The 23963-nt window shown below is 54.1% G+C and overlaps 1 protein-coding gene and 1 long non-coding RNA gene across 7 annotated transcripts in view; both read right to left on the reverse strand.

Annotated features, from left to right (window-relative positions):
* The window catches only part of VSNL1 (visinin like 1), a 69136-nt gene that overhangs the window by 16977 nt on the left and 28196 nt on the right, over nucleotides 1-23963 (reverse strand). Inside the window, exon 2 of the mRNA XM_051974113.1 lies at nucleotides 17532-17698. Within this exon, the coding sequence (XP_051830073.1) occupies nucleotides 17532-17693 (162 nt within the window). The 5' untranslated portion in view covers nucleotides 17694-17698. The remainder of the gene's footprint in view (nucleotides 1-17531; nucleotides 17699-23963) is intronic.
* On the reverse strand, nucleotides 2062-3788 carry LOC127547302 (uncharacterized). Of its 6 annotated transcripts, XR_007950155.1 has the most exons (4): nucleotides 3102-3788; nucleotides 2958-3028; nucleotides 2666-2884; nucleotides 2062-2594 (listed from the first exon to the last, which is right to left on the reverse strand). It is a non-coding gene; the product is annotated as an uncharacterized LOC127547302 (long non-coding RNA). The 6 variants fall into 6 exon arrangements; XR_007950153.1 differs by having other exon boundaries at nucleotides 2666-3028; XR_007950152.1 differs by lacking the exon at nucleotides 2958-3028 and having other exon boundaries at nucleotides 2666-2957; nucleotides 3029-3785.

A 23963-nucleotide genomic window follows, 5' to 3' on the forward strand; every position in this document is an offset into this window, starting at 1 on the left:
AACAGACTGCGAAATTCTGTGTTTCTCCAAAGCTCTTGTAAAGGGCAGAGTAATGCTCGCTGTCCCCATTTTATAGGCAAGAAGACTGAGGCTGAATGGCAGCCTCAGAGGCCAGCCACACCGCCCTCATGTCTCAGAATCAGAAAAAATGAGGGGCCCCGGGAGGACACCCCCACCAGAAGCAGCAATGAGCTACGGCCCCAGTTGGCTCCTCAAAGTTATACGCTTCATGACCTTATGCTCTCTAAACCTCAATTTCTTTATCTTGAAAATGGGGATAATAACTTGGGCACAGCAGAGCAGAGCCCGGCAGGACCACCGGCCCCTTATTTCTCAACATTGCTTCTCTCAGGTCCACTTCATTTCCCAATCATTTTCTTGGGGGCTGTGTCGCCTTGTTGATTTACACGGGGGTCAGAAGTCCACTGGAACCTACAGATCCTTTTCTGAGGAGCTCCCCTTATTGGGGTGACTCCCTTTTTCAATATGTGAAATTGAGTTCTTGAGCCCGAGGACTAGACTTGACATTGATCTTAGATTTAGCCCAGCGCTCAGGCTAGAGTCAGGATCCTTTTGGTCCCGGACCATCAGCAGGTGTCCTTGCCAAGCGGAGGATGTGCTTTTGTCTGAGTCAGTGACAGAACGGTTAAGTGGCCAGCACTGAGCCCAAACGCTGAAATTCTAGGATTTGGGAATTTCCCGTGTCCCAGAATCCTGTGGGAGAGCAGCCCCTTCCTGCGTGTCCTCTTAGCCCTCACTCTCCAGCCCCAGCCCTGACAAACCCGGCCACCCAGTGATACCGGACACTCTCCATCTACCATCTCCAAGCATCTGCCTCTAGCTGCGCCCCCTCCCGAATATTCTCCCTTCTCCCTTTTAGCTTCCTTGGCTTCTCTCCAGTCCCAACTAAAATCCCACTTTGTGCAGAGTCTTTCTGAGTCTTCTTCCCTCTGGTAATTTCCAGTGTGTCCCATTTACAGCTTGACTGCATCTTCCCCATTTGGAGGGATCTCAAAGCACTTGATAAACGCTCCTTAACCAACTACTCCAGGGACATGGCCTTCTATCAGTCAGTTCTTTCTACCCACGTTTCTTAAACTGCTCCGTCCCAGAACTGCCCATGAGGCACGAAACCAGCTCTGCTCTCAAAGAGTTACCCAAAAATGGGTGAGACAAGACCATAGAGCCAGAGCAGCGTGGCCTAGTGGTCAGAGAGCCCACAGCTAAGAGCATGAGTTACAGAGCCGTGGCACACCCAGCGCCACTGGCAAATCGGGCCCCTAAATTCGGAGTCTTTTGGGAGTGGGCAGCAACAACAAGGGGGCTGAAATCAGGAAAGCCTCCGTGTTCCTTCCACTGCCTGGCATTCAGTAAGCGCTCAATAAGTGCTCCTTTACAAACTGTTGTCCAAGTGGTATTTTGAAGGATGCCTGAGACTCACGTGACCGAGGTAAAGGTGTGCGTTCCGAGGGGGGATTGTGGCCGAGGCTGAGCCCCGGACACGGGAAATGGAGCATCTTATGTAAGAAACGGGGAGAGAGCCAGCTCGGCTGAGTCACGAGGGGTGGGGGGAGCAAGTCGGCTGGAAAGGGAAGTTGAGGCCAGATCACCGAGGGCTTCAGCAGAGGACGTAGCCCGAGGTCACCCGGCAAGGCGTGAGGGAGGAAGCCGTCCGCCTCGTGGGCGCTCTCAGGGTGAGGACCCGGCCGCTGGACACTGCTCGTCTCTCAGCTCCCGAGGACCTGGATTCTCCCCCTTCTCATCCCGAGGAGCCCGGCAGCCTCACCCGCTCTCGCCTCAGGCGGCAGGGCCAGCCCAGCTCTGCCTCCTTTTCCAGGGCATCCCTTGCCAGCTCACCCCCCCAGCTGCCACCGGGAGTTTCTTATGTAACACCCTCCTCAGGCGGCTGGCACCTTGTTCTGGAGAGTTGCCCTAGAAACTATGGCACCTCGGAGCTCACAGCTCGTCAGGGTGGCCCCCGTGGAGGTCGCTTCCAAATACGGGCCAGATCCCTACAATGGCATCTGCCTGGATGGAAAGGCAAAGGCCCAGGGGCCAGCCTTCCCAACACACACGTGGTGTCACCAACACACGGAGGCATCCCAGGAGACCCAGGGGCGGGAGGCCAGCCTTAGGGAAAGGTCCCAGGATTCAGAACATGTCTTCTGGGAAATGTCTTAGGTCTGTTTTCTATCCCCTCAAATGAAGACATTTTCCTTCTATCATCACAGACCTTTCCATGTCCATCCCTTCCATTCTCTTCCACTGAGATCCAGTCTTTTCACCCACATCCATCGCAGACCTTCCTTTCCATGTCCATCCCTTCCATTCTCTTCCACTGAGCTCCAGTCTTTTCATCCACATCCTCCACAGACCTTCCTTTCCATGTCCATCCCTTCCATTCTCTTTCACCGAGAGCCAGTCTTTTCATCCACATCCTCCACAGACCTTCCTTTCCATGTCCATCCCTTCCACTCTCTTCCACTGAGCTCCAGTCTTTTCACCCACATCCATCACAGACCTTCCTTTCCCTGTCCATCCCTTCCATTCTCTTCCACTGAGCTCCAGTCTTTTCATCCACATCCTCCACAGACCTTCCTTTCCATGTCCATTCCTTCCACTCTTCCACTGAGATCCAGTCTTTTCACCCACATCCATCGCAGACCTTCCTTTCCATGTCCATCCCTTCCATTCTCTTCCACTGAGCTCCAGTCTTTTCATCCACATCCTCCACAGACCTTCCTTTCCATGTCCATCCCTTCCATTCTCTTTCACCGAGAGCCAGTCTTTTCATCCACATCCTCCACAGACCTTCCTTTCCATGTCCATCCCTTCCACTCTCTTCCACTGAGCTCCAGTCTTTTCACCCACATCCATCACAGACCTTCCTTTCCCTGTCCATCCCTTCCATTCTCTTCCACTGAGCTCCAGTCTTTTCATCCACATCCTCCACAGACCTTCCTTTCCATGTCCATTCCTTCCACTCTTCCACTGAGCTCCAGTCTTTTCATCCACATCCATCACAGACCTTCCTTTCCATGTCCATCCCTTCCACTCTCTTCCACTGAGATCCAGTCTTTTCACCCACATCCATCACAGACTTTCCTTTCCATGTCCATCCCTTCCATTCTCTTCCACTGAGATCCAGTCTTTTCACCCACATCCATCACAGACCTTCTTTTCCATGTCCATCCCTTCCACTCTCTTCCACTGAGATCCAGTCTTTTCACCAATATCCATCATAGACCTTCCTTTTCATGTCCATCCCTTCCATTCTCTTCCGCTGAGACCCAGTCTTTCCATCCACGTCCACTCTCCATTTTTCATTTCTTCAATGAATTAATTTAAAATAATTCAAATTCTTCAAATAATGATTTTCTTTACAAAATTCCTACTATGTGCCACACACTGGGCTAAGCCTTGGCAAATACGGACAAATAGAAAAGACAAATATAAACTGTCCTTGACTGCAGGGAGTTTACTGGCTACAGTACAGGCAATCGAAACTACCAAATTATATGTGAAATAAGAGTAAAGGAAAGGGGGAGGGTCCACCCACATCCTGATGAATCTGGACAAGCCTCCTGTGGGAGGCGCTAGAGAGCTCCAGAGGGGTGAGAATCTAGGACCCCCAACAATTCCCAAGGATTGGACGCTCAGACACGAGGGACGTCTGCCAAACCAGGGCCAAAAGGCGCCGCCATCGCAAAGCTGTGAATTATTCATGTCAAGTGTCAGGGGACATTGAGCTCTCGTGTGACTCTGCTGAGCCTCAGAGCAGACATCACTGCGCTCACTGGCTATTGCCCTGTTGGTCTGGAAAGAATAGGGATAAAAATAGACTTCCTTTTACTATGTGGTGAGATGACTTTGAAGGTGTACTCACTCAGCTATTTTCAGAAGCATCCCCGCTTCCCTTGTTCTCCTATTTCTCAGGGGGAAAGAATATCTATCTATATATTCTTTCCCCCTGAGAAATATATATATATATGTATGTATATGTATATAAGAATATATATATATTCTTTCCCCCTGAGAAATATATATGTATGAATATGTATATATGAATATATATATATATATATATATATATATATATATACACACACACACACACATATATGGATGGGTGATAAGCACATATATATTAAAATATGATACATTGTATATATAAACATATATGTTAATATAATTATATATTAAAATAATATATATTACATATGTGCTTACCATCCATTCTTCTGTCCTCAGAGAATGTAAATGAGCTATTTTTTCATAGGGAAAGATGGCATTTTACTTAATTAAATACATCAGGTTGAAAAGCTTGCCTATTTTAAATAGTACTTGGGAAAGAAGGAAACAAGCATTCATTAAACACCTACTGTGTGCCTGGCTAAACACTATACAAATAGTATCTCACTTGATCCTCACAACAACCCTGGGAGGTGGCTGCTTTTTTGCCCCCATTTTACAGAAGAGGAAACTGAGAAAGCGGTAGAGTGACTTGGCCAGGATCACCTCAAATTTCCCGGCTCTATCCACAGTACCAATAATTGCCTCAAAAGAAAAGGTCATTTTGCTGCAGTGCAGAGAGCACTAGATTTGAAGCCCAGTCCTAACCTTAGCAACCCGGCTTCCTGTGTGCTGCTGGGCAAATCCCCCTCTGGGCTCTGGGGCCTTCCTCTGGCTTGGCCTGAAGGACTCTCCTTTCTTGCAGTTGCTTCAATGTAGTCACAAGTGATAGCGACAGCAACCATGAAGTCTGATAAATTGCTACAACTTCCCAGCCCTCAGAGCGGCCAGAATGCAGTGGGCTACATCCACTCTGCCACAGCCTAGTTCCACTTCCACAAACACAATTGTGCTGCTCAGTTCCCTCAAGACACTGATTTTAACCATCTTTAGATCTATATCTATATTTATATCTATCTACACACACACACACACACACACACACACACACACACACACGTGTGTATTCCACAAGAAGAGTTAAATTCAGCCTCCCAAGCAATCAGCTGGTTTAGCCCCTTTTCCTTGCCCTCTTATTAGTCATGACAGGGAAGTCTTTTCAGAATGCACTAAACTCCCCAGCTCCCACAGACTCCCCAGGGAACTCTCTTTCTAATAGTTTCTTAATAACAGAACAGTTAAATCACTTCTGACAAGGAAGAACTCTTTCCTAACCTTCTGCCTTCTCCCCAGATGCCTCATCCAGCCTCTTAAATCACAGACAGAACACACCCATTCCCTTCCCTGACTCTATAGAAATACCTCAGAGCAAGTCCCAGCACCCCCAAATCCTCATCACAAGCAGCTTTTCCCAGCCTTGCATTTGGTGTTTAATATGAAGTAACAGTGACTATTGTCTCTGTGAAGGAAGGTTTAGAAGCCAGAGATCTATAGAGAAGATTTTCATTTATTATTTATTTATTTATTGCTATGGCAATCGGGATAAGGGACTTGCCCGGGGTCATACAGCTAGCACCTGTTAAAGTGTCTAAGGCCACATTTGAATTCAGGTGCTCCTGACTCCAGGGCCAGTGCTCTATTCACTGTGCCATTTCCAAAGAAAAAGAATGATGACTTAACAAATATACTTGGAAAATTAAATACGAATTTGTTGAGATTTAGAAAAAGAATAATTATTTAACAAATGTACTTGGAAAATTGGGTATTTTTTTTGGAGGATGGACTTATGCTACCTCTCACATCCTCTATGTCAGTGTATTCCAGCTGGATGGGAGACTCAAACACTTGAAAATGCAAATGAAATATTAAAAGGTCAAAGTGAAAGGAAGCATGTACTTACATAAATTAAGGAGGAAGGATATCTTTTGTTCCTATCTAATAAATTGAAGTAGTTCCTGGGGACAAGAGAGCCACATTTAAACAAAAATTATACAAAATTTCTATACAATAAAGAATGTAAGTAAAAGAAACATTCTTTATTGTATAGAAATTTTGTACTGGAACGGCCAATAATGTAAATATAAGAATCCAGCATGTAAAATATATAAAGAAATGTCTAAAAAATGAGCAAAAGCAACTTCCACTCCACAATGGGTAAACCATCAAGTCAAGCAGTATTTATGAAGCACTTAGTGTACGTCAGGCACTGCTACAGTGTTGCAGAGGGACAACAGAGGCAGGCACTGCTACAGTGTTGCAGAGGGACAACAGAGGCAGGCACTGCTACAGTGTTGCAGAGGGACAACAGAAGCAGGCACTGCTACAGTGTTGCAGAGGGAGAACAGAGGCAGGCACTGCTACAGTGTTGCAGAGGGACAACAGAGGCAGGCACTGCTACAGTGTTGCAGAGGGAGAACAGAGGCAGGCACTGCTACAGTGTTGCAGAGGGAGAACAGAGGCAGGCACTGCTACAGTGTTGCAGAGGGACAACAGAGGCAGGTACTGCTACAGTGTTGCAGAGGGACAACAGAGGCAGGCACTGCTACAGTGTTGCAGAGGGACAACAGAGGCAGGCACTGCTACAGTGTTGCAGAGGGACAACAGAGGCAGGTACTGCTACAGTGTTGCAGAGGGAGAACAGAGGCAGGCACTGCTATAGTGTTGCAGAGGGACAACAGAGGCAGGCACTGCTACAGTGTTGCAGAGGGAGAACAGAGGCAGACACTGCTACAGTGTTGCAGAGGGAGAACAAAGGCAGTCTCTGTTCGGGAGATTCTTTCACAATCCAACAAGGGAGACATCATGCAGATGACTTGATACAAACCAGATAAATACAGGATAAGTGAGGAGCCAGGAGGGGGAGAATTTCAGGCTTGGGGGATGGCCAGTGATTCATGACTGATATGTCCTTTCTGGGAATGTAGTGCTGATTTGGCGATTGTAAGGGGCCAGGGTGTCAAGGACTGTAGCTCTTGCCTCCAGGGCAGTGGTGTGTGTGTGTGTGTGTGTGTGTGTGTGTGTGTGTGTGTGTGTGTTTGGTGGCCTGAGATTGAGTAGTAGAAAGCAAGTGCAACACATTCATCTTGCGGAGTCCTCACAAAAAATGCTCTGGGCTAAGAGACAGTTATTGCTTCTATTTGCAAATGGAGAAACTGAGGCTGGGAGACTCAGGGTTACATGACCAAGAAATGTGCTAAGTGGAATCTGAATTAAGACTTTTTCTCTTTTGTATGATGACGCTCTTAAGGGAAGGACGGCCCAGCTGGGAGGGCTCTTAGAAAAGGGTATCCGAGCCTAAATCCAGAAGTGAGGAAACTCAGAGAACGTTCGCCTTGGCCAAGATAGAGCAGCAAATGTGTCTTCCTGTGTGGCTGTGGAAGGATGAGGGCTGCCTGGGATCCCTGACTTTGTGTGGGGCTTTTCCCATCTATTATGTGCAAGGCTTTTTACCTTTCACATTTTAGATGAATAAATCAAATAAAATATTATTTCTGGAGCCTTTGATTTTGGCTAAAATGCCTGACACAATGATAGAATCGGAGATTCTCAGGGTCAGAAAGGGCCCTCAAGGGTCTACTGGGACTTAAGCAGCTGAGTCAGGGGCTGGACACATTCTATCCAGAAAATCAAGTCCCCCTCCCCTGCTGGGTCCCGGGCTGTCTCTTCGGACTGGAAGGTGTACAGAGTGGTGCTTAATAAATATTTCCCCTCCTTTCTCTCTGTGACCTCCTGTGACAATCAAGAAAGATTTATGAAATCCCTCCAGCGGTCAGCATCTCAGTCTCCTAAGCTTTCTGGGTCTCAGTTTCCTCATCTGTAAAAAATGAAGGTGTTGGACTCACTCCCCCAGAGGCCCCTCCCAATTCTTCATCCAGGATCCCGGAGATGGGGTTTGCTCTGGTTCCTGGGTCAGGTGACTACACTCGGCTTAGTCACCATCATTTGGAACAGGTTCAGTGAGGAATAAGCAGTCTTGCAGCTGCATGCCGACTGGGTGTGGGGGCGCCCGGGTCCAAACAAAGGGAGCTGTCTAGGAGGGATTATGGCTGATGGGAGGGGGTGGTCTGACTCTAGCACTGGTGTCCCGAGCCAGCTGATGGTCACCACCTGGGAAGCCCCCCATTCATACTAGAAGGATGTGCCTCCCCCCAAATTCAATCCTAAAAAGACGGACCCCTCCCCTGTTCAGTCCCAGAAGGATGTGCCTCCCCTCTCCCATTCCGCCTTTAAAATGTGCCCCTCCCCCATAGGGTCCCAAAAGGATGTGCCTCCCCTCCCCCCATTGAGGCCTAGGAGGACGTATCCTTCCCCCTACTCAGACACCTGGAAGGATGTACCTCCCCTTCCCCTTCAGTCCCAAAGGACTGAATTCAGTCTTAGAAGGATGTGCTTCTCCCCCACACTCAGACACCTGGAAAGATGTGCCTCCCCTCCCCCCCACTCAGACACCTGGAAGAGTGTGGCTCCCCTCCCCCTCCCACACCAGCACGTGCTGGCTGAGAGGGGCCTTTAGGGAAGGGGCCGATCGCCCTCCCTGTGTACTGGACCCCTCCGTTGGCAGGAGATGCCCGTGCAGTCCTCCTCCCAAGGATGCTTTTAGATACTTAGCTAAATGGCCCAGGACTGGAAAGGAAACCCAAGGTGAATCCGGAAATCGATGAAATCAATCCTTGGGCCCCTTGGGGCGTGGAGCACCTGACTCTGAGGGCTGACTACAGAGGAGGAGGATGGGCAGAAAGGCTGTGGGAGGTGGCCCTTTCAGGTTGCCCAAAATGTCAGACCTGGCCCTGAACTTTGACCAGCAGCTGGGCTTCCGCCCCACCCAAGGCGTGGAGGATGGAGGCAAAGGATCCACGTGTACAGACATGATCAGTGGCTGCAGCTCTGCCGGGGATGGGAAAGGCCCTGAAAGTAAGAAGGGGCCCGATTCCTGCGGCTCGGTGAAGGAAATGGAATTCTTCCAAACCCGGGAAACGGGCAGTCATTGGGAACGAAGAGCTGGACAAAGTGACGCGGAGCAAAATGAGTCACACAACGAGATGCACTTAGAAAGAAGAAACAACTTCTAAAGGCTCAGAACGCCCGAGCGCTGCCTCCAGCGGCAGGAGGACCAAGGATGAAGGAGGCTCCCCGCCTCCTCACAGGGATGCAGGAGGAGGCGGTCACTCCGGACAATGTGGGAATCCCTTCTGCTTGTGCATTTTGGGTATCAAGATTCATTTTTGTCTTTTAAAAAAATTAGTCATTGGAAGAAATAGGAATGAGAGAAAATATCTATTAGGGGAGAAGAGGAAAGTTAAACAATGTAAATAAAATGCCCAAGAAAAATGGAGGGAAGCACAAACAAGTGGGCCAGTTTTGAAAGTAAAATGTAGAACGTATTAGATACTTTTAACAAGATTACCTCACTCTTGGAACACGGAGCAGAGAAAGAGACAGAGGGAATGGAACTCGGAGCAGGACACGTGGGCTGACAAAGCTGGGAGGAGGCTCGGATAAAGTGGAGCGATCCCTCCTGCTTTACATGGTTTCCACGTGAAGTAATTCCTGGGAGGGTTCCGTGTCTGCTGATTAATTTGTATAACATGAGCCAGCGCTCCATGGGAAATGGTTCAGTAGCAATTGAACTGGTTTGGCTTTAGTTATCCTGGAAAGTGGAGGCGCGGTCCTTTGGGAGGGGTGCCCTCCCTTCTCTCACTGAAAGGTTACAGGGATGGCAACCCCGGGCCGGGGTGAGACACAGTTTATCTCAGTTCATTCCAACTGTGTAGAAGGTGAGTGTGGGTATGATTCGGGGAGGAGCCCCAAGGCGGGGCTTCTCCCAGAAGCCTTCACCCACGGAGGCTTGGGGCTCTCAGTAGTTTAGTGGCTCCCTATGTGCCAGGCACTTTACACTTATGTCAGGGGGCGTCATGGGGGAGAGAAGGGAGGGTGTATGTGAGAGATATTACAAAAGGCAGAACGGATGGAAATCGGGACTGACTGGACATAGCGGGTGACCGAGAGGAAGGCTAGAGGAAGACTTGGTTGCAAATCTGGGTGACTGGGAGGTTGCTGGCGTCCTCCCCAAGAATAAGGAAGTTCCAAAAGGAGGAACGTTGCTGGGGGGAAGGGCCCTGAGTGTGGCGAGTTGAAGCTGTCTCCTGGACATCCAGTTTGGGACATCGAATGAGCAGCTGGAGATATAAGTCTGGAGGTTTAGAGAGAGAGAGATTAGGGCTGGATAGATAAGTAGAGCTAAGAATCATAGGCAGAGATAGTAGCTGAATCCAGGGAATTGATGAGATTCCCAAGGAGATCATGTGTGTATACATCTATATCTATTTATATACACATATATTTATATATTCTAGATTATATAGGAGACCCCAAAGTATAACAGTATATAGACTAAATATAAATATGCATAAAATTGTGTAATAGTATAGAAGGAGAAGGGGGTCCAAAGCAGAGTCAGAAGGGACACCTACCATTAGTGGTCATGACTGGAAGAAGATCCAGCAAAGCAGGGGAAGGGGGATTAAGACAGGCAGGAATGGGGGCCAGGAGAGTGGGCCGTCACAGCACCCCAAGAGTCTTCTCTGGTATTCAGGAGCACAGAGTGACTGAGAGCCAGAGGCCACAGGGAGGTCAGGAAGGATGAGGATGGCAATTTGGGGACAATGAGGTCAGAGAGCGGCTACCCAGAGCAGGAGGAAGGGAAGGGCAGGTCCCTGAGGCAAAGGGCTTTCTCCAGGAGTGCAGCCACCAAAGGGAGGAAAGTCAAGGAAGGACAGTGGGAGGGATGGCTGTCTGTAGTTGGGTCTTTTGAGGAAGGGGCATCTGGGCAAGTTTGCAGCCACAAGGAAGCAGGTGGCACAGGGGAGAGGATGGGGACAATGAGAAGGCGATTGAATTTCTTAGAAGAGACGGGATGGAATGGGATGGCCTGGATGTGGCGAGGGGCTGGCCTTGGCAAGAGGGTCTCCAAGTCCTGAGATTCTAGGTCTGTAAATCAAGGGAAGTGGCCGGCTGAGCACTGTCACACGGTGAGAGGGAAGTCCTGGCTCCCAGGGGCCCCAGCTCCCACCGGCAGGACGTTCTTCCTTAAACAAGGCTAACCTCAGCTCTTTGTGACCCTAACCCCGCCTGCCCCTGGGTCTGACCATGGGGTCCCATGGAGCAAGTCAAGTCCTTCGGACAGGAGACGGCTAGCCCTTCCAGAGGAAACATCACAGTTTCTCTACCCAATCTTCCTATTTGACATACTCCTGGGGCTTCTCCATGCTGGTGTTCTCTGCCCAAAGCAGAGCATAGTGGCGCAGATGGGCTCCGAGCTCCTCTCCTTAAGGGTTCCATCCGTGCACACACAAAGTGCCTCATAAATGCTTGTGGGCTGTTTGTCAATGTGGCCCAAGGTGGCACTGGCTCTCTGACTCACCAGGAGCTCGCAGACCCCTTTAGATGGGCCTCTGAAACCTCAGAATTCCCCCTTGGCTCGTCCCTCTCCCTCACCCTCCAAGCAAAGCAGGTGACAAACTCTGGGAATTCTGGCTCTCCCTTCTGTGCCCAAACTCCAAGTGCAGCCCAGCACCCCAGCCTCCTGTCTATGTCCTGGCCCTCAGCGCAGCCCAGCACCCTGGCCCAGGCCCTCATTCCTCTTGGCTGCAATACTCACCTCCCATCTTCCTGCTTCCAATCCAGCCCCTGCCTCCAACCCTTCCTAAAGAACAAGACCGGCTTTGATAGCCCCAACCCAAGACTTTCCGATGGTTTCCCATTGCTTAGTCTTGAAAGCCCTTTACAACGTGCCTCCAGATTCTCTCTCCTATTAGAGCCTTTTGCACACCTGTGACTGGAACCCCCTGCCTCCAGATTCTCTCTCCTATTAGAGCCTTTTGCACACCTGTGACTGGAACCCCCTGCTTCCAGATTCTCTCTCCTATTAGAGCCTTTTGCACACCTGTGACTGGAACCCCCTGCCTCCACATTTTCCCTCCTATTAGAGCCCTTTGCACACCTGTGACTGGAATCTTCCCCTCCAGACTGTTGCATATACTGAGCCCCCACCTGGAGCCCTCTCCTCTCTGACTTTGGGAACCCCCAGTTTCACGGATCTCCATGAGATTTTCTAGCCATTGGCACACGATCTCCTGAGCCTGTGCTTGCGACCCCCTGGAACCCTTCATCTTACTCACACGAGTCCTGCCCGCTAGTCGGGTCTCTTCCACCTTGTACTCATGTGGGCATTTTCTTAACCCAGGTCTTAGGCTTTCCATTATCCCTATTCACCCTCTCGTACCGCTCAGTCCCTGGCCGTCCCCGGAGCTGGGAGCAGCCTGCCTATTTTCAGACATGGATCAGATTCTTCCTCATGCAGGTATTTCTTCCCTTGATGGTGAGAAAAGAACTCCGCTACGACCTCCAGTGAGGAAAGCCCAGCTGTGCACGGGACCCTGGAATAGAACATCTGGACTTTGGGGCCGGGCTGATGGGGAGACCCAGATTCCCTGGCTTGGGCAGGTTCATTTTAGTCTCCAAACCTGAGAGTGTCGGAGCTCTCCAAGAAAAGGAGCTCTCGCATCCCCACGTCATGCTGGCAGGGACAATGACAGAGGGCCAAGGATGCCCTCGTTAGATTCAGATTTACAGCCGGACCAAGATGATGGACAGCTTGCCCCCCACCCCCGCAGTCTCATCCGCCTCGGCTCAGGCTTTCCTGTGGAGCCGTTGTGGCTAATGGTTTTTGGGTGGGATGCGCTTCCAAAGCCGCTTGTAGTTTACAGTGATTTTAGAAGCACCGGCGCTCACCCAAACAGCTCCACGAAGGCAACTCCGTTGGGGTTATTTTCTGCTTTACAGAACAAGAAACTCACACCTGAGGATCATGGGCTCGCCCACTGCCACACAACCGTCCCCTGGCAGACTTTCTGAGTCAATTCAGTCCTCTGACCATTTATGAAATGTCTCGGTGGGAGATTCGGTTTGTGGGTTCCATGTTTTTGATCCCAAGATTTCTGAGTCAGAGGAGACCCGCCTGCTTGTAGATACAGGCTCGACCCTGTACCGGACATGAGATGGACGCCTAAGAGGGAAGGGAAGGATAAGAGATCACCTCTTTCCAGACAAAAGTGAATTCAGGAGGGCCCAGAGATGGGGAGGAGGAGCTTGGCTAACATCACACTGTAAGAGTGGGAGAGCTGGGCCCAAAGCTTTGTGTGACAAGTATGGCGGCCTGGTTTTTCAATCAGCTGGCACAACTGCCTCCCTGGTGAGCTCCAGGCATTCCCCGTGCCCAGCATGATTCTTGGAACCCAAGAGGCCTCAGTTGACACTTGCTGACTGATCCGCAAAATGGGTCTTTCACTAGCCCCCCTCCAAGATCTTTGTGAAAAAAGTTCCAGTAAGAGGGCCACGTCCTCAGTGAGTGGCGTGGGGAGGAGAGGGCCCTGCTCACTCCTTCCTGCCTTCCTGAATTCATTCAACAAACACCACAAAGCCCAGCCCACAGGTCCAGCTTCCCAGCTAAGCTCCTGGGGTCTGGAAGGCCTGGGATTTGGTCACTTGGAAGGGTGGAGAAGTGCTCCCTCAATCAATTAGTGGCTAAATATCAGCTTTATGTTGGTTTTGTCCCCTAGAATCACGATCCGAAGGAACTCTCCATAGTCATTTATCTCAGCTGCTGCAATCAATAGCGTTGTGGAAAACAGACAATTTGCAAGAGATTTAATTATACTATGGTGGGAGCAGGGAAGAAAGCAACAAGGGCTTCAGAGAGAAGCTCTGGATGATGGGGTAGAGCCTGCGGGGGCCTCATTTCCCATTTTTCCTATACCAACTCTCCATTGTACCTAATTGGGTGCATCTTCCCCATTTGATTGTAAGCTTCTTGAGGGCAGCGACTCTTGTACATCCCATGCTTAGCACATAGTAGGTCCTTAAAATATGTCTATTGCTTGATTGCTCTTTCCAGATTTGTTGGGCACTATTCTGCCCCATTTCCTCTACATTACCTGGTCTATTTATTGGGCCCTGCAATTTCCAGGCCTTTGCACGGGCCCTGGAAGGCTATTTTTTTTTCTCTTCCACTTCTTGAAACCCTTTGCCTTCTATGAATTGACTTGTATTTGTTTTTCTTTTTTGTCTTTTTTTTTCCCTTATCGCTACATGGATTCCTCCCGGTAGAATCTAATTTATTACGCACCTACTATGTGCCAGGCACTTTACAAAGGGTGTTGCAGTTGGAGGCAGATCATGTTTGGGATATGGCTCTTATGCGTCCATCTCGTGTCCGGCACAGGGTCAAGCCTGTAATAAAAGCCTGTTGATTGACTGCCATCCATCCTGATTTAGGCTTTGCCAAGTACTTTTCCCATAGAGCCTTGGGCTGGGGAGCCCCTTCCTCATGAAGATCTCTAAGTGACTGGAGAGCCACTCCTGCCTCCATGTGCCCCAAGCCAGGCTGCTGCTCTCTTCTCCTCCCAGAGGCCCCAGGCCAGGCTGCTGCCCTCAGCTCCTCCCAGAGGCCCCAGGGAGCTGCTGCTGGGGGAGCCTGGGGAGGGCCGCAGCTGGTGGAAATCCTGGCGTTCTCCCAGGCTGCTAATGGAAGTTTTTCTAAACATCCCATTCCTCCTCTCATTCGGTTCCGTCCCCTCTCAGGCCCTGTTATATAACCCTTCCTCCCTCTCTGCTCTCAGCTAACATCCTTTCTGCTCTTCTACCTTTCCTCCCGGATGCTCACTGCCTCCCCGACCTCTCCGTGCTAAATCTGGAGGCCCCAGCTCTGCCCTGGAACGGCTTTTCCGAGGGGCATCCGAGGCCTCGGCCGTTCGAGGGGACGGGATCTGAACGGGCCGGCTGGAGGCCGACAGCGGCCGGCCAGTCTGGGTACCCTCTCCTGCTGGCATCCACTGCCATGAAAGCCGTTCCTCTCATGTGGCGTGGATCTCTATGATAGAGACAAAATAGGATGGGGGGGTGGGTGGGCTGCCCTGGAAAGAGAGGGAAGAGGGAGGCTGACACTTCTGACACTGATGGGCTGGCAGTGTGGGGGAGAGGGGCTGCCAGATGTGGAGGGAAGGGCAGCCAGGGGAGTGAGGGAGAAGGGCAGCCAGGGGCATGGGTGAGAGGGGCTGCCAGATGTGGAGGGAAGGGCAGCCAGGGGAGTGAGGGAGAAGGGCAGCCAGGGGCATGGGGGAGAGGGGCTGCCAGATGTGTAGGGAAGGGCAGCCAGGGGCATGGGGGAGAAGGGCAGCCAGGGGCATGGGCGAGAGGGGCTGGCAGGGATGTGGGGGAGGGGGCAGCCAGGGGCATGGGGGAGAGGGACTAGCAGGGATGTGGGGGAGAAGGCCCTCTTCTTCATGACAGAGAGGGCTGTTCTAGGAGCCTGACTGTGACCATCACCAATAGAGCTCACCCACCCTCTTGGCAGTAGGCTGCCGGTGCTTTGTGGCTGACAGGAAGTAGACCGCAGGTGTGTCCCTGCCGATTGGTGAGGGGCAGTGGGAGCCCAGGTACGAATCCCTCTCCCTCCCGGTGGCTCCAAACCGAGCCCCTCCCCTCCGGCCTCAGAAGCCGACACCCTCTCAGCTGACCCATGGCTGGCCTGACCAGCCCCTCAGGACGATCTGACAGTTCTCCCCTCGGCTGTGAGATCATGTTCTGGGTCCAACTTCCCCATTCGTCAAACAATTCCTGCTCCCGTACAGAACTCATCCCCCTGCTGCCCCACAAAGGTCCATCCGATCTCTGTACAAAACCACATTTCAAGAACCAGTTTGTCCACCTCCCATGTAACTGCAGGAGGGGATCTGGATGAAAGGACGAGCTGGGGGGAGCCTCAGGTACCTCCTCATCTAACGTTTTACAGAGGAGGAAATCGAGGCACGCTGAGGGGAGGACGGAGTCCAAGACTGCCTAGGGAGTTAGTGGCTGAGTGAGGCCCGGGGTTCTTGAGCTCCGGGTCAGTCTGTGCCGGTCTTGGCAAGAGGAGCTCAGAAGGGAGGGCCTGGCCAGCTCTGGGACCTCAGCTGGAGCCTCAGCGCCAGGCACTGGGGAGCCAAATGGGAATCACCGGCTCAGACGGTGGCCGGCCCGACACAAGCGGAATCCTCGTGAAGGTGCCCTAACAAGCGCTCCCCCAGTTCTGCTTGAGACTCCCCAGGACGGGAATTCACCAGCTCCCGGGGTCACCCTGTTCCCTTCTAGAAAGCTCTCTCCCCAGCCTGCACCAGCCTCTCATTGCTCCTGAAAAAGGCCCTGCCTTCATTTCCCAACTAAAGGGGGAAGCTAGAACAGGCTGCAGACACTGCCATGAATAGAACAAGGCAGGGAGACCCAAGGATGGATCCTAGAGCCAGTGTTAGGAGGGAGAATCAGGGAGAACTTCAGGGTGGAGGAGGCAGCATCTGAGCAGAGCCTTGAAGGCAGATTCTAGGCATGAGACAGGTGGTGTGAAAGGGCAATTCAGAATTCAGGCTGCTGGGCACGTGGTGGGGGAGTGAAGGGGCTTCCTGAGGAGGTTGGAGGCAATCTGGAAAACCCCCTCCCCCCTCCCCCATGATGCCCAGGGGAAAGGAGAGAGGAAGTGCAATCATGTCCAGGAAGGGAATGAGAATGAAGGCAATTCTGGCCCAGGGGAAAGAGAGGGAGCATCCCCAAGGACTCAGGCCTGCTCCCAATGGACACTTCTAGGGGTCACTAAACACACGGGACAGCTTGTATCGAGGCTAATCTCCAAAGTTCATGATGGCTTTTCATGGTCAAGTGGGAGCCATTGTGTCAGGCAGTAAAGGAGGAGGTGGGTGGAGTGGAGAGTGCTGAGTTTGCTGTCTGTGACACTGGATGTGAACTCAGCCTCTGTTTCCCCGACTGTTAAATGAGGGGCCAGTTCTTAATCTAGGGTCCCCCGACCCGAGGAGAATTTGTGTGGTATCCCCTGAGGGGAAGGTGAGCTCCCTGAGGGCAAGAGTTGCTTTCTTTTTGGACTTACACCCAGAGAACCCAGAGGGGCCCCTTAGAAGTGCTGGTGATTATTATATATTATTTAATATTATACATTAGCAGGGGATGGTCATGGACAGCGCCCCCTGTCTTTGGAAGATCACTGCTCGCTCTGTGCAGGACATTTGTCTAGAGAGTGAATCATGGAGCGATTCTTCCCCGCTCCCAAGAAGCCGGTGGGGCGCCCCTGGACTGGGAGTTGCCCGAACTCCTCCGGGCGGACCCTGCCCCTAAGCCCCCAGAAGCCGCCCCGCCCAAGCCCCCATCCCCATCAGCGCGCGCACCTCCACGTGGAGAGGCCGGAACTCCTCCAGGTAAAGCGCTCCCCCCAGACCCCGCCCCGGGTGCGCACCTTCACGTTAAGCTCCTGGAACTCCTTTAGGTTGAGCCCTTATCCCTCATAACCCTTCCCCCCAGGCTCCGCCTTCGCCCCCGACCCCCCCCCCCCCGACCCCGGCATGCACCTTCACGTAGAGCTGCTGGAACTCCTCCAGGCTGAGCCCCCCCCCCTCTTGACCCTTCCCCAGACCCCGCCCCGGGCGCGCACCTTCACGTAGAGCTGCTGGAACTCCTCCAGACCTAGCCCCCTCCCCCCCGCCCCTCCTGACCCTCCCCCAGACCCCGCCCCGGGGGCGCACCTTCACGTAGAGCTGCTGGAACTCCTCCAGGTTGAGGCGGCCGCTGGGGCAGTCCTTGAGGAAGCCCTTGTACCACTGCTTGAGCTCGTGCTCGTTGAACTCCGTGCTCTTCACCAGATCCTCCATCACCTCCGGGGCCAGCTTACTGTTCTGCTTCCCCATGGTGCCTGCGGACAAGGACAGTGGCACAGTGAGCGTCCGAGGGGCCCGGAGACTCCCCACTGGGGCGACCTCAGACGGGACCCTCAGAGGGAACCGATCGCATGAAGGGGCTCCCGGAGACGGCTCCGGGGCAGCCTGGGAGGGAGGGACCCTCGACACCATCGAGACCAACCGTCCCATTTTAAGGAAGGGGCCAACCCCAGAGAAGGGGAAGGATGCCCCCAAAGCTCCCTGGCTCTAAAGGACAGAGCGGGAATCCCAATCCAGAGCCTCAAAGTCCAAATCTGCTATTCCTTTCATGAGAGAGCACCTCTTAGCCTCAGTTTCCTTCCCTATTAAAAAAATGGGACTACAAGGGAACGAACAGGTAGAAAGAGTAACCAAGTGGTGAAATACTCTTCCCTCCTTGAGTGGGGAGCCAAGGGTTCCGCCGGAGGCGCACACGCTCCCCCACCAGACATGCTCAGCCTTTAAGTCGCCGTTCCTTGCCCCGGCTGCCGTCCCTCCCCTCCCGCCCCCCTTCCACCAGCTTTCTGCCCAGAAGGCTAGCTTCTCCTCGCGGCCCACGGCCCGGCCCGTTCCCAAGCCGGAGTCTCCAGTGCGCCGTTCCCGAGCGGAGCGCACGGCCCAGAATTAGCGCTGGACAGCTCCGCCAAGCCTAGACCTCGCGCTTTTAGCCGCTAATTCTGCCCTCTGGGGCCAGGCGGAGCCAGGCTAATCCCCCTTCCAAAAGACTCCCCGCAGGCCCCTGGCGGTCACCTCTCCGGCCCCAGGGCCCTCTCCAGGCGGAGGCAGCCACCTGTCTGTCCGTCTGTCTGTCTCTCACCTCCCTCAGTAGAGGTCTTTCTCCAGAACCCACTAAGCAGCCTCCCCTCCCCCCCCCCCCAGTTCTTCCCTGCGGCTCCGCCTGAATCCTCAGGTGGGTGACGGTGCTCTCGGTCTTAGGCAAGAGGCAGCCCCGCTCTGCCGAGCTTTTCTCAACGGACAAAGCAGCCTCAACTTGCCCGAAAGGCCATCGGGGCATCCGTGCTTACGGTGTTCTCCACCCCAACACTGCGCTCCCCATCCCCGCCCCCACCCTGGCTGCTAACTTCCAGCTCCTCATTCACAAAGTGCTTCTTAGTCCCCCTGGGGCCGCCACGGCCTGTGGGGGAGGTCAGACGCTCCGCCCCCATCCCCCTCCCCACTTTATCCCCCTCCCCCACGGCCGGGGTCTGGTTGCCTCGGAACTAATTCATTAGGGGAAGAAAACGGGAATCCCCAGCTGGCTCGCTCATCCAAATTTATCAGCCAAGCCTGGGGGATGGGGGCGAGCACGGGACTCAGCCTAGCTGGGGGGAGGGGGTGGCTGGGCCCAGCCCATCACAAGGGTTAAAAAGCAGCTGGATTTCCATTGAACTTATTGTTGTCAGCATTTTGTTTTCCGAAGCAAAGTTCCCCCCCCCCACATCGGTGGGTCATCTAGCTTCCCAGCAGAATAAAGCTTCCAACACCACAGGCCTCTGGGGGCGGGACCCGATTTCCCTGGTGGCCTTTTCGGTTTGCAGAGCTTACAATCCATCGGCGGGACCCACTCCTTTTTGCCCTTGCCACCTTCACCCGGCACACAAGGGCACACATATGCACAGTCAGTATGAGCCCCTCTAATTTCTTCTACTTGCTTTTTTCTCCCTGAGGCAATTGGGGTTAAGTGACTTGCCCAGGGTCACACAGCTAGGAAGTATTAAGTGTCTGAGGCCAGATTTGAACTTGATGAGATTAGATTCAGGGAGGCAAAATGAGATTAGGGTTCTCGGTGGTCAGGGAGTTAAATGATGAGGTTAGTGGCAGGTTCGGGGTTCAGGGAACCGAATGAAGAGTTTTGGCTCCCCTAAATCCCCTTGGGATTCTGCGCATGGGTAGGGAGTTTTGGGGAACCCCCTTATGGCGGCGCAGAGGTCCTTTGTAAAGGGATTTATGAACCCAAAAAGCTAGACTGGCAAAAGAAGTTTATTACAGGCATTGGGAGTCAGCCTTTGCTTGCGTGAAGAGAAAGGCTGAATCCCTTCGTGGCAAGGTCCCGACAGGGGAGTAAAGTTTCTAGTGGAGAAATCCCGGCAGAGAGCTCTAAAGTCTCGTTAGGGAAATAGGTGAGGGAGCTAGAGAGGGTAACGCTGAAAGAGAATCTCATTCCAGCGGGCAGAGGCGGCCGAGCAGGGAGAGAGCGTCTCCTGGCGCGGCGTATTAGCTCCTCTGCAAGGACTGAGTTCCAAGTCGGCTTCTTACCTCCTAGTTGGGCTTCAGCTTGAGCTGGGATTGAATAGAAAACCTTCGTGTTTCTCCAGCGCAATGAGGGCAGAACCTCCAGCTCCCACTGGGCCAGCCCCCGCTAGATAACAGAATGAAGCTGTCTGTCCTCGGTCTTTCACAGAGGCAGGTCAAGAAGATCTGCCCTTCCAGGAGTTTTCCAGTTCCGGGTCCCTTCATCTTCCCGACTTCGGGGCTGCTGCTCGGCCCACTGCGCCGCGGCTGCCCCGAGTCCCTCTTCTTCAAACTCCCAGCGGCCTCCAGAAACGGGGTCCAGTCCTAACTGATTGGTGAAGTGAGAACGTGGACACTTGGGTTTAAAGGGCCTGCCTGCAGAGACTTGTGGTGGCAGCAGGAAGCTGGTTGGTCTGAGAATCAGTGATCTGGGTTCCATCCCCGGACACTCCCTCCTCGGGCCCAGCTGCCTCCTCTGTAAAGTGAGGGGCTTGAACCCACTGGCTCGTTCACTGATGCTACAAGATTTGCCAAAGGTGCCCGGTCAGAGATTCAAGTGGGAGGGAGGATCGAGAGGAGGCACTACATTGGCCAAAAGGGCTGTAGAGCGCAGAAGGGAGAGAATGGAGAAGGTCGGAGCCGCAGGGAAGAGTCATTACCTGGGCCTCTCGTACAAGTAAGGAAGCCAATGCCCAAGTGGCAGAGTCCAAGCTGGCACCTGGGGGCCCCTTCCCACCTCCGAGCCCAGGGCTCTTCCCAAGGAGCTGCCCGTTCGTACAAGGGACCGCCCCCAGCTGCTGAAATCCACACCACACCTGGGCTGGGGCTCCAAACCCAGGCCTCTCATAGCCAGGGACCCACGTAACTGGATCTTCTCCAGTGAGATCCAGGAGGATCATGGGAGGAAAGAGATTTTTAACTCAAAGGTGTTTGGGAAAGCCAGCTCTGATGAAATGGAGTGAGGCTGGGGGCTACTGCGGGCTGCGGGAGCTCAGGGGTCTCTGGGAGGCTGCTCCCAGAGGCGGGAGGCCCTCCCATTCACAGAGAGAGACAGACACACAGAGAGAGACAGAGACAGAGACAGAGAGAGAAAGAGAGAGGGGGAGAGAGAGACAGAGAAACAGAGAGAGAAAGAGAGACAGAGAGAGAAAGAAAGAGGGGGAGAGAGAGACAGAGAGAGAGAAAGACAGAGAGAAAGAGAGACAGAGAGACAGAGAGAAAGAGAGACAGACAGAGAGAGAGAGAGAGAGAGAGAGAGAGAGAGAGAGAGAGAGAGAGAGAGAGAGAGAGAAAGCTGGGAGCAGCAGTTCTTGGTCTGTTGCATCCAGGGTGAGAGACAGGCCAGGATGATTCCTGAGCTGGAGCCGGAGCACCAGGAGGGTGGGGGTTCCCCTTGACAGTAACGGGGAAATCAGGGAGAGGGAAGGGTTTTAGAGGGAATAATGAGCCCACTTCGGGCCTGAGGACTGGAAGCGTCTTCTAGTTGTCCTGTTGGGGACGTCGCACAGACAGAGACGCGAGTCTGCGGGTGAGCAGAGAGAGGTCGGGGCTGGACCATCCGAGAATCCTCAGGGGAGAGAGGAGCAGCTCGGAGCTAAGCTGGGCAGGCCGGGCTCAAGGCCAGCCCCTTCCTCCCTTGTTCCCAAGGCACCGGGCTGGCAGCCAGGAGCCGCCTCTGCCCTTCGGTCGCTGGGGCCCGTGCAGGGCGCGCAGTAGGTGCTCACGGGATGACTCGGTCCCATCTCTGTGACCGTGGGCAGGTCGGGAGCACTCACTGCTTGCGATCTCGGAGCTTTTCCTCCCAACAGCCCTGGAGTGGGTGCCGAGCCCCGTTTCACCCTGAGAGGTAAGTGACTTGTCCAGGGTCACACAGGCCAGACGTGCCCGAGAGCAGAGCTGACCCTTAATGAGGTCTCACGCCCAGGGCCCAACACAGTGTTTCAGGGTCACGTACCCAGGCGGCAGCGGGGGCACCCGGTCTCCTGGCACCTGGGCCACGTCTGGGCACACCACGGCGCTGCCCACACCGAGGCTGCCTCCCCGGGCAGGATGCGCATCACGAGAGAGGGGGGCAGGGCGCGCAGGAAGCCCCCAATCGGTGCTTTCCTTCCGTTCCAAAGGGGCGCCTTGGCAGAGGAGGCAAAGGCCCAGGGAGCTGGGCCCCAGCGGGGCTCCCTGCCCCGGAACCGGCCCCTGCTGGTGATGCTTCCTCTGTGAAAGATGGGACTGGACACAGTGAGGACGGAGGGTCCGAGTCTGGGCAGCCACAGTGACAGCGCAGGTGCTAGAGTCAGAAGCCCCGGGTTCACAGTCCCTGCTCGGAGGCTTCTACTTCAGTCTCTGACCTCAGTTTTCTGGTCCGTAACATGGGACAATAATCCCCCGCCTCCTCCCCGGGAGTCACGTGGCCTCTCGGTGACAGAGGCTTCTCTCTGAGACAGACGACTCCCAGTCATGGCAAGTGTCGGGCGCAGGTGGAAGTGCCAGCCCCCCCCCCACCCCCGGCCAAACCCCGCCCCCCGCCTCAGCTTGTTCCTGCAGGGACGGGGCTGACGAAGGCTTCCGAGGGCGCCGAGCAGACCTCCCTCCGCGGGCAGTGGGCAGGTGCCCCAGTCAGGAGAACACGCTGTCGGTGAATGTTGCATTCTCAGTGATGCTGCTGGGGGAGGTCCCGGGGTCCACTTGTGTCTCCTCAGGGGCTTCTCTGGTGGACAGAGCGACGGGGAGGCCCAGGGTCCAGGGTCCGGCCTCGCCGCTCCTTGTACAGCTGGGGAAACTGAGTCTGAGGGGAAGGAAGGGCCCTGCCCGAGGTGCTGGGGCAGGGAGCGGGGCAGGCACCCAGCTCCGCTGAGCCCCCTTGCTAAAACTCCCCCAGAGGTCACGCCACGCCGGGTCACGGGGTCGGGGGTCGGGGGGCCGCTCTTTGGCCCTGTTTACGGTCGGCTCCTCTGGGGACGTCCGTCTCCGCCTCGGCTGGGCACCGAGCCAGAGTCTCAGCCCGCTGTCCTTGCCATCCCTTTGTCTGAGCCTCTGGGCACATGGGAACAAAGCACCTCATTGTACCTCCTGGAACATCTCGGAGCCGGGAGAGACAATGCCAAGGATGGGCCGGCTAAAATTAGCCCTTCCGGCCCTGCTGGCACCCGGAGCAGGGAGCTCTGACGCCTCGGCCGGCGAGGCCCTCGGAGGGGGAGGGGATGGCTCGGGGGGGAGTGGGCGTGGCGGGGGGCTCCGGGAGGCTCGGCCCAGCCTGCCCAGCCTGGCTGCCCACGCCCCGCCGTCCAAGGCCTCTGCCTCCTCGGCCCCACAGTGACACCGGAGTCTCATCCGGTGCCCATCACCAGGCTCCCGGCCCCGAGGCAGCCAGCGGGAACGTGCCCCCTGCTCTGCCCACGTTCCCTGGCCGGACAACGGGGAGGGGGGGATCGAGCCGGTTCACCTCCGGGAGTCCCTGGCCCTGGCAGTCTATAACCCGAGGCCTTCAGAGCCTCAGTTAGAGCTCAGGAGAGCTTCAGTCTCCTAACTTGTGCCCACTCTCCATGACCCCATCTCGTGGGCACTGGTGGGCACTGGCGGGCACTGGCCACTTCCTTCTCTGGCCCTTGGTAAATGCTCATTGGGCTGACCTAGATGGGAAAAGGACCCGCCATGACCCTCCTGAGGAGGTGGAAGGGGGCATCCAGGAGTAAGGCTCAGAATAAAAGGACATCGCCCATAGCAGAGGAGAAACAAGCCGCTATCAGCCCATGGGCCAGAGCCCCCAACGAGAGAGTTCCGAGGAGAGGCGCCGGCACAGCAGAACTGACCGGTAGGGAAAAAGTCCCGGAGGGGCCCCCCCAGAGACAGGATGGGAGAGCAGAAGGAGAAGCGGGAGACAGCGGCTCCAGCCTGGACTAAAGGAAAGGCCTGGAAGATGGGTTCCTCCCAGGGAGGGAGGATCACAGAGACAAGGGGAGGGGGCTGCTGTGTGTGGGGTGGGCCAGCTTGGCTGGTGGCTGAACAGCCCTTTCTTGTTCTAGGCTCTCAACC

This window comes from Antechinus flavipes, chromosome 2, assembly GCF_016432865.1.
Source record: "Antechinus flavipes isolate AdamAnt ecotype Samford, QLD, Australia chromosome 2, AdamAnt_v2, whole genome shotgun sequence".
NCBI classification, from domain to species: domain Eukaryota; kingdom Metazoa; phylum Chordata; class Mammalia; order Dasyuromorphia; family Dasyuridae; genus Antechinus; species Antechinus flavipes.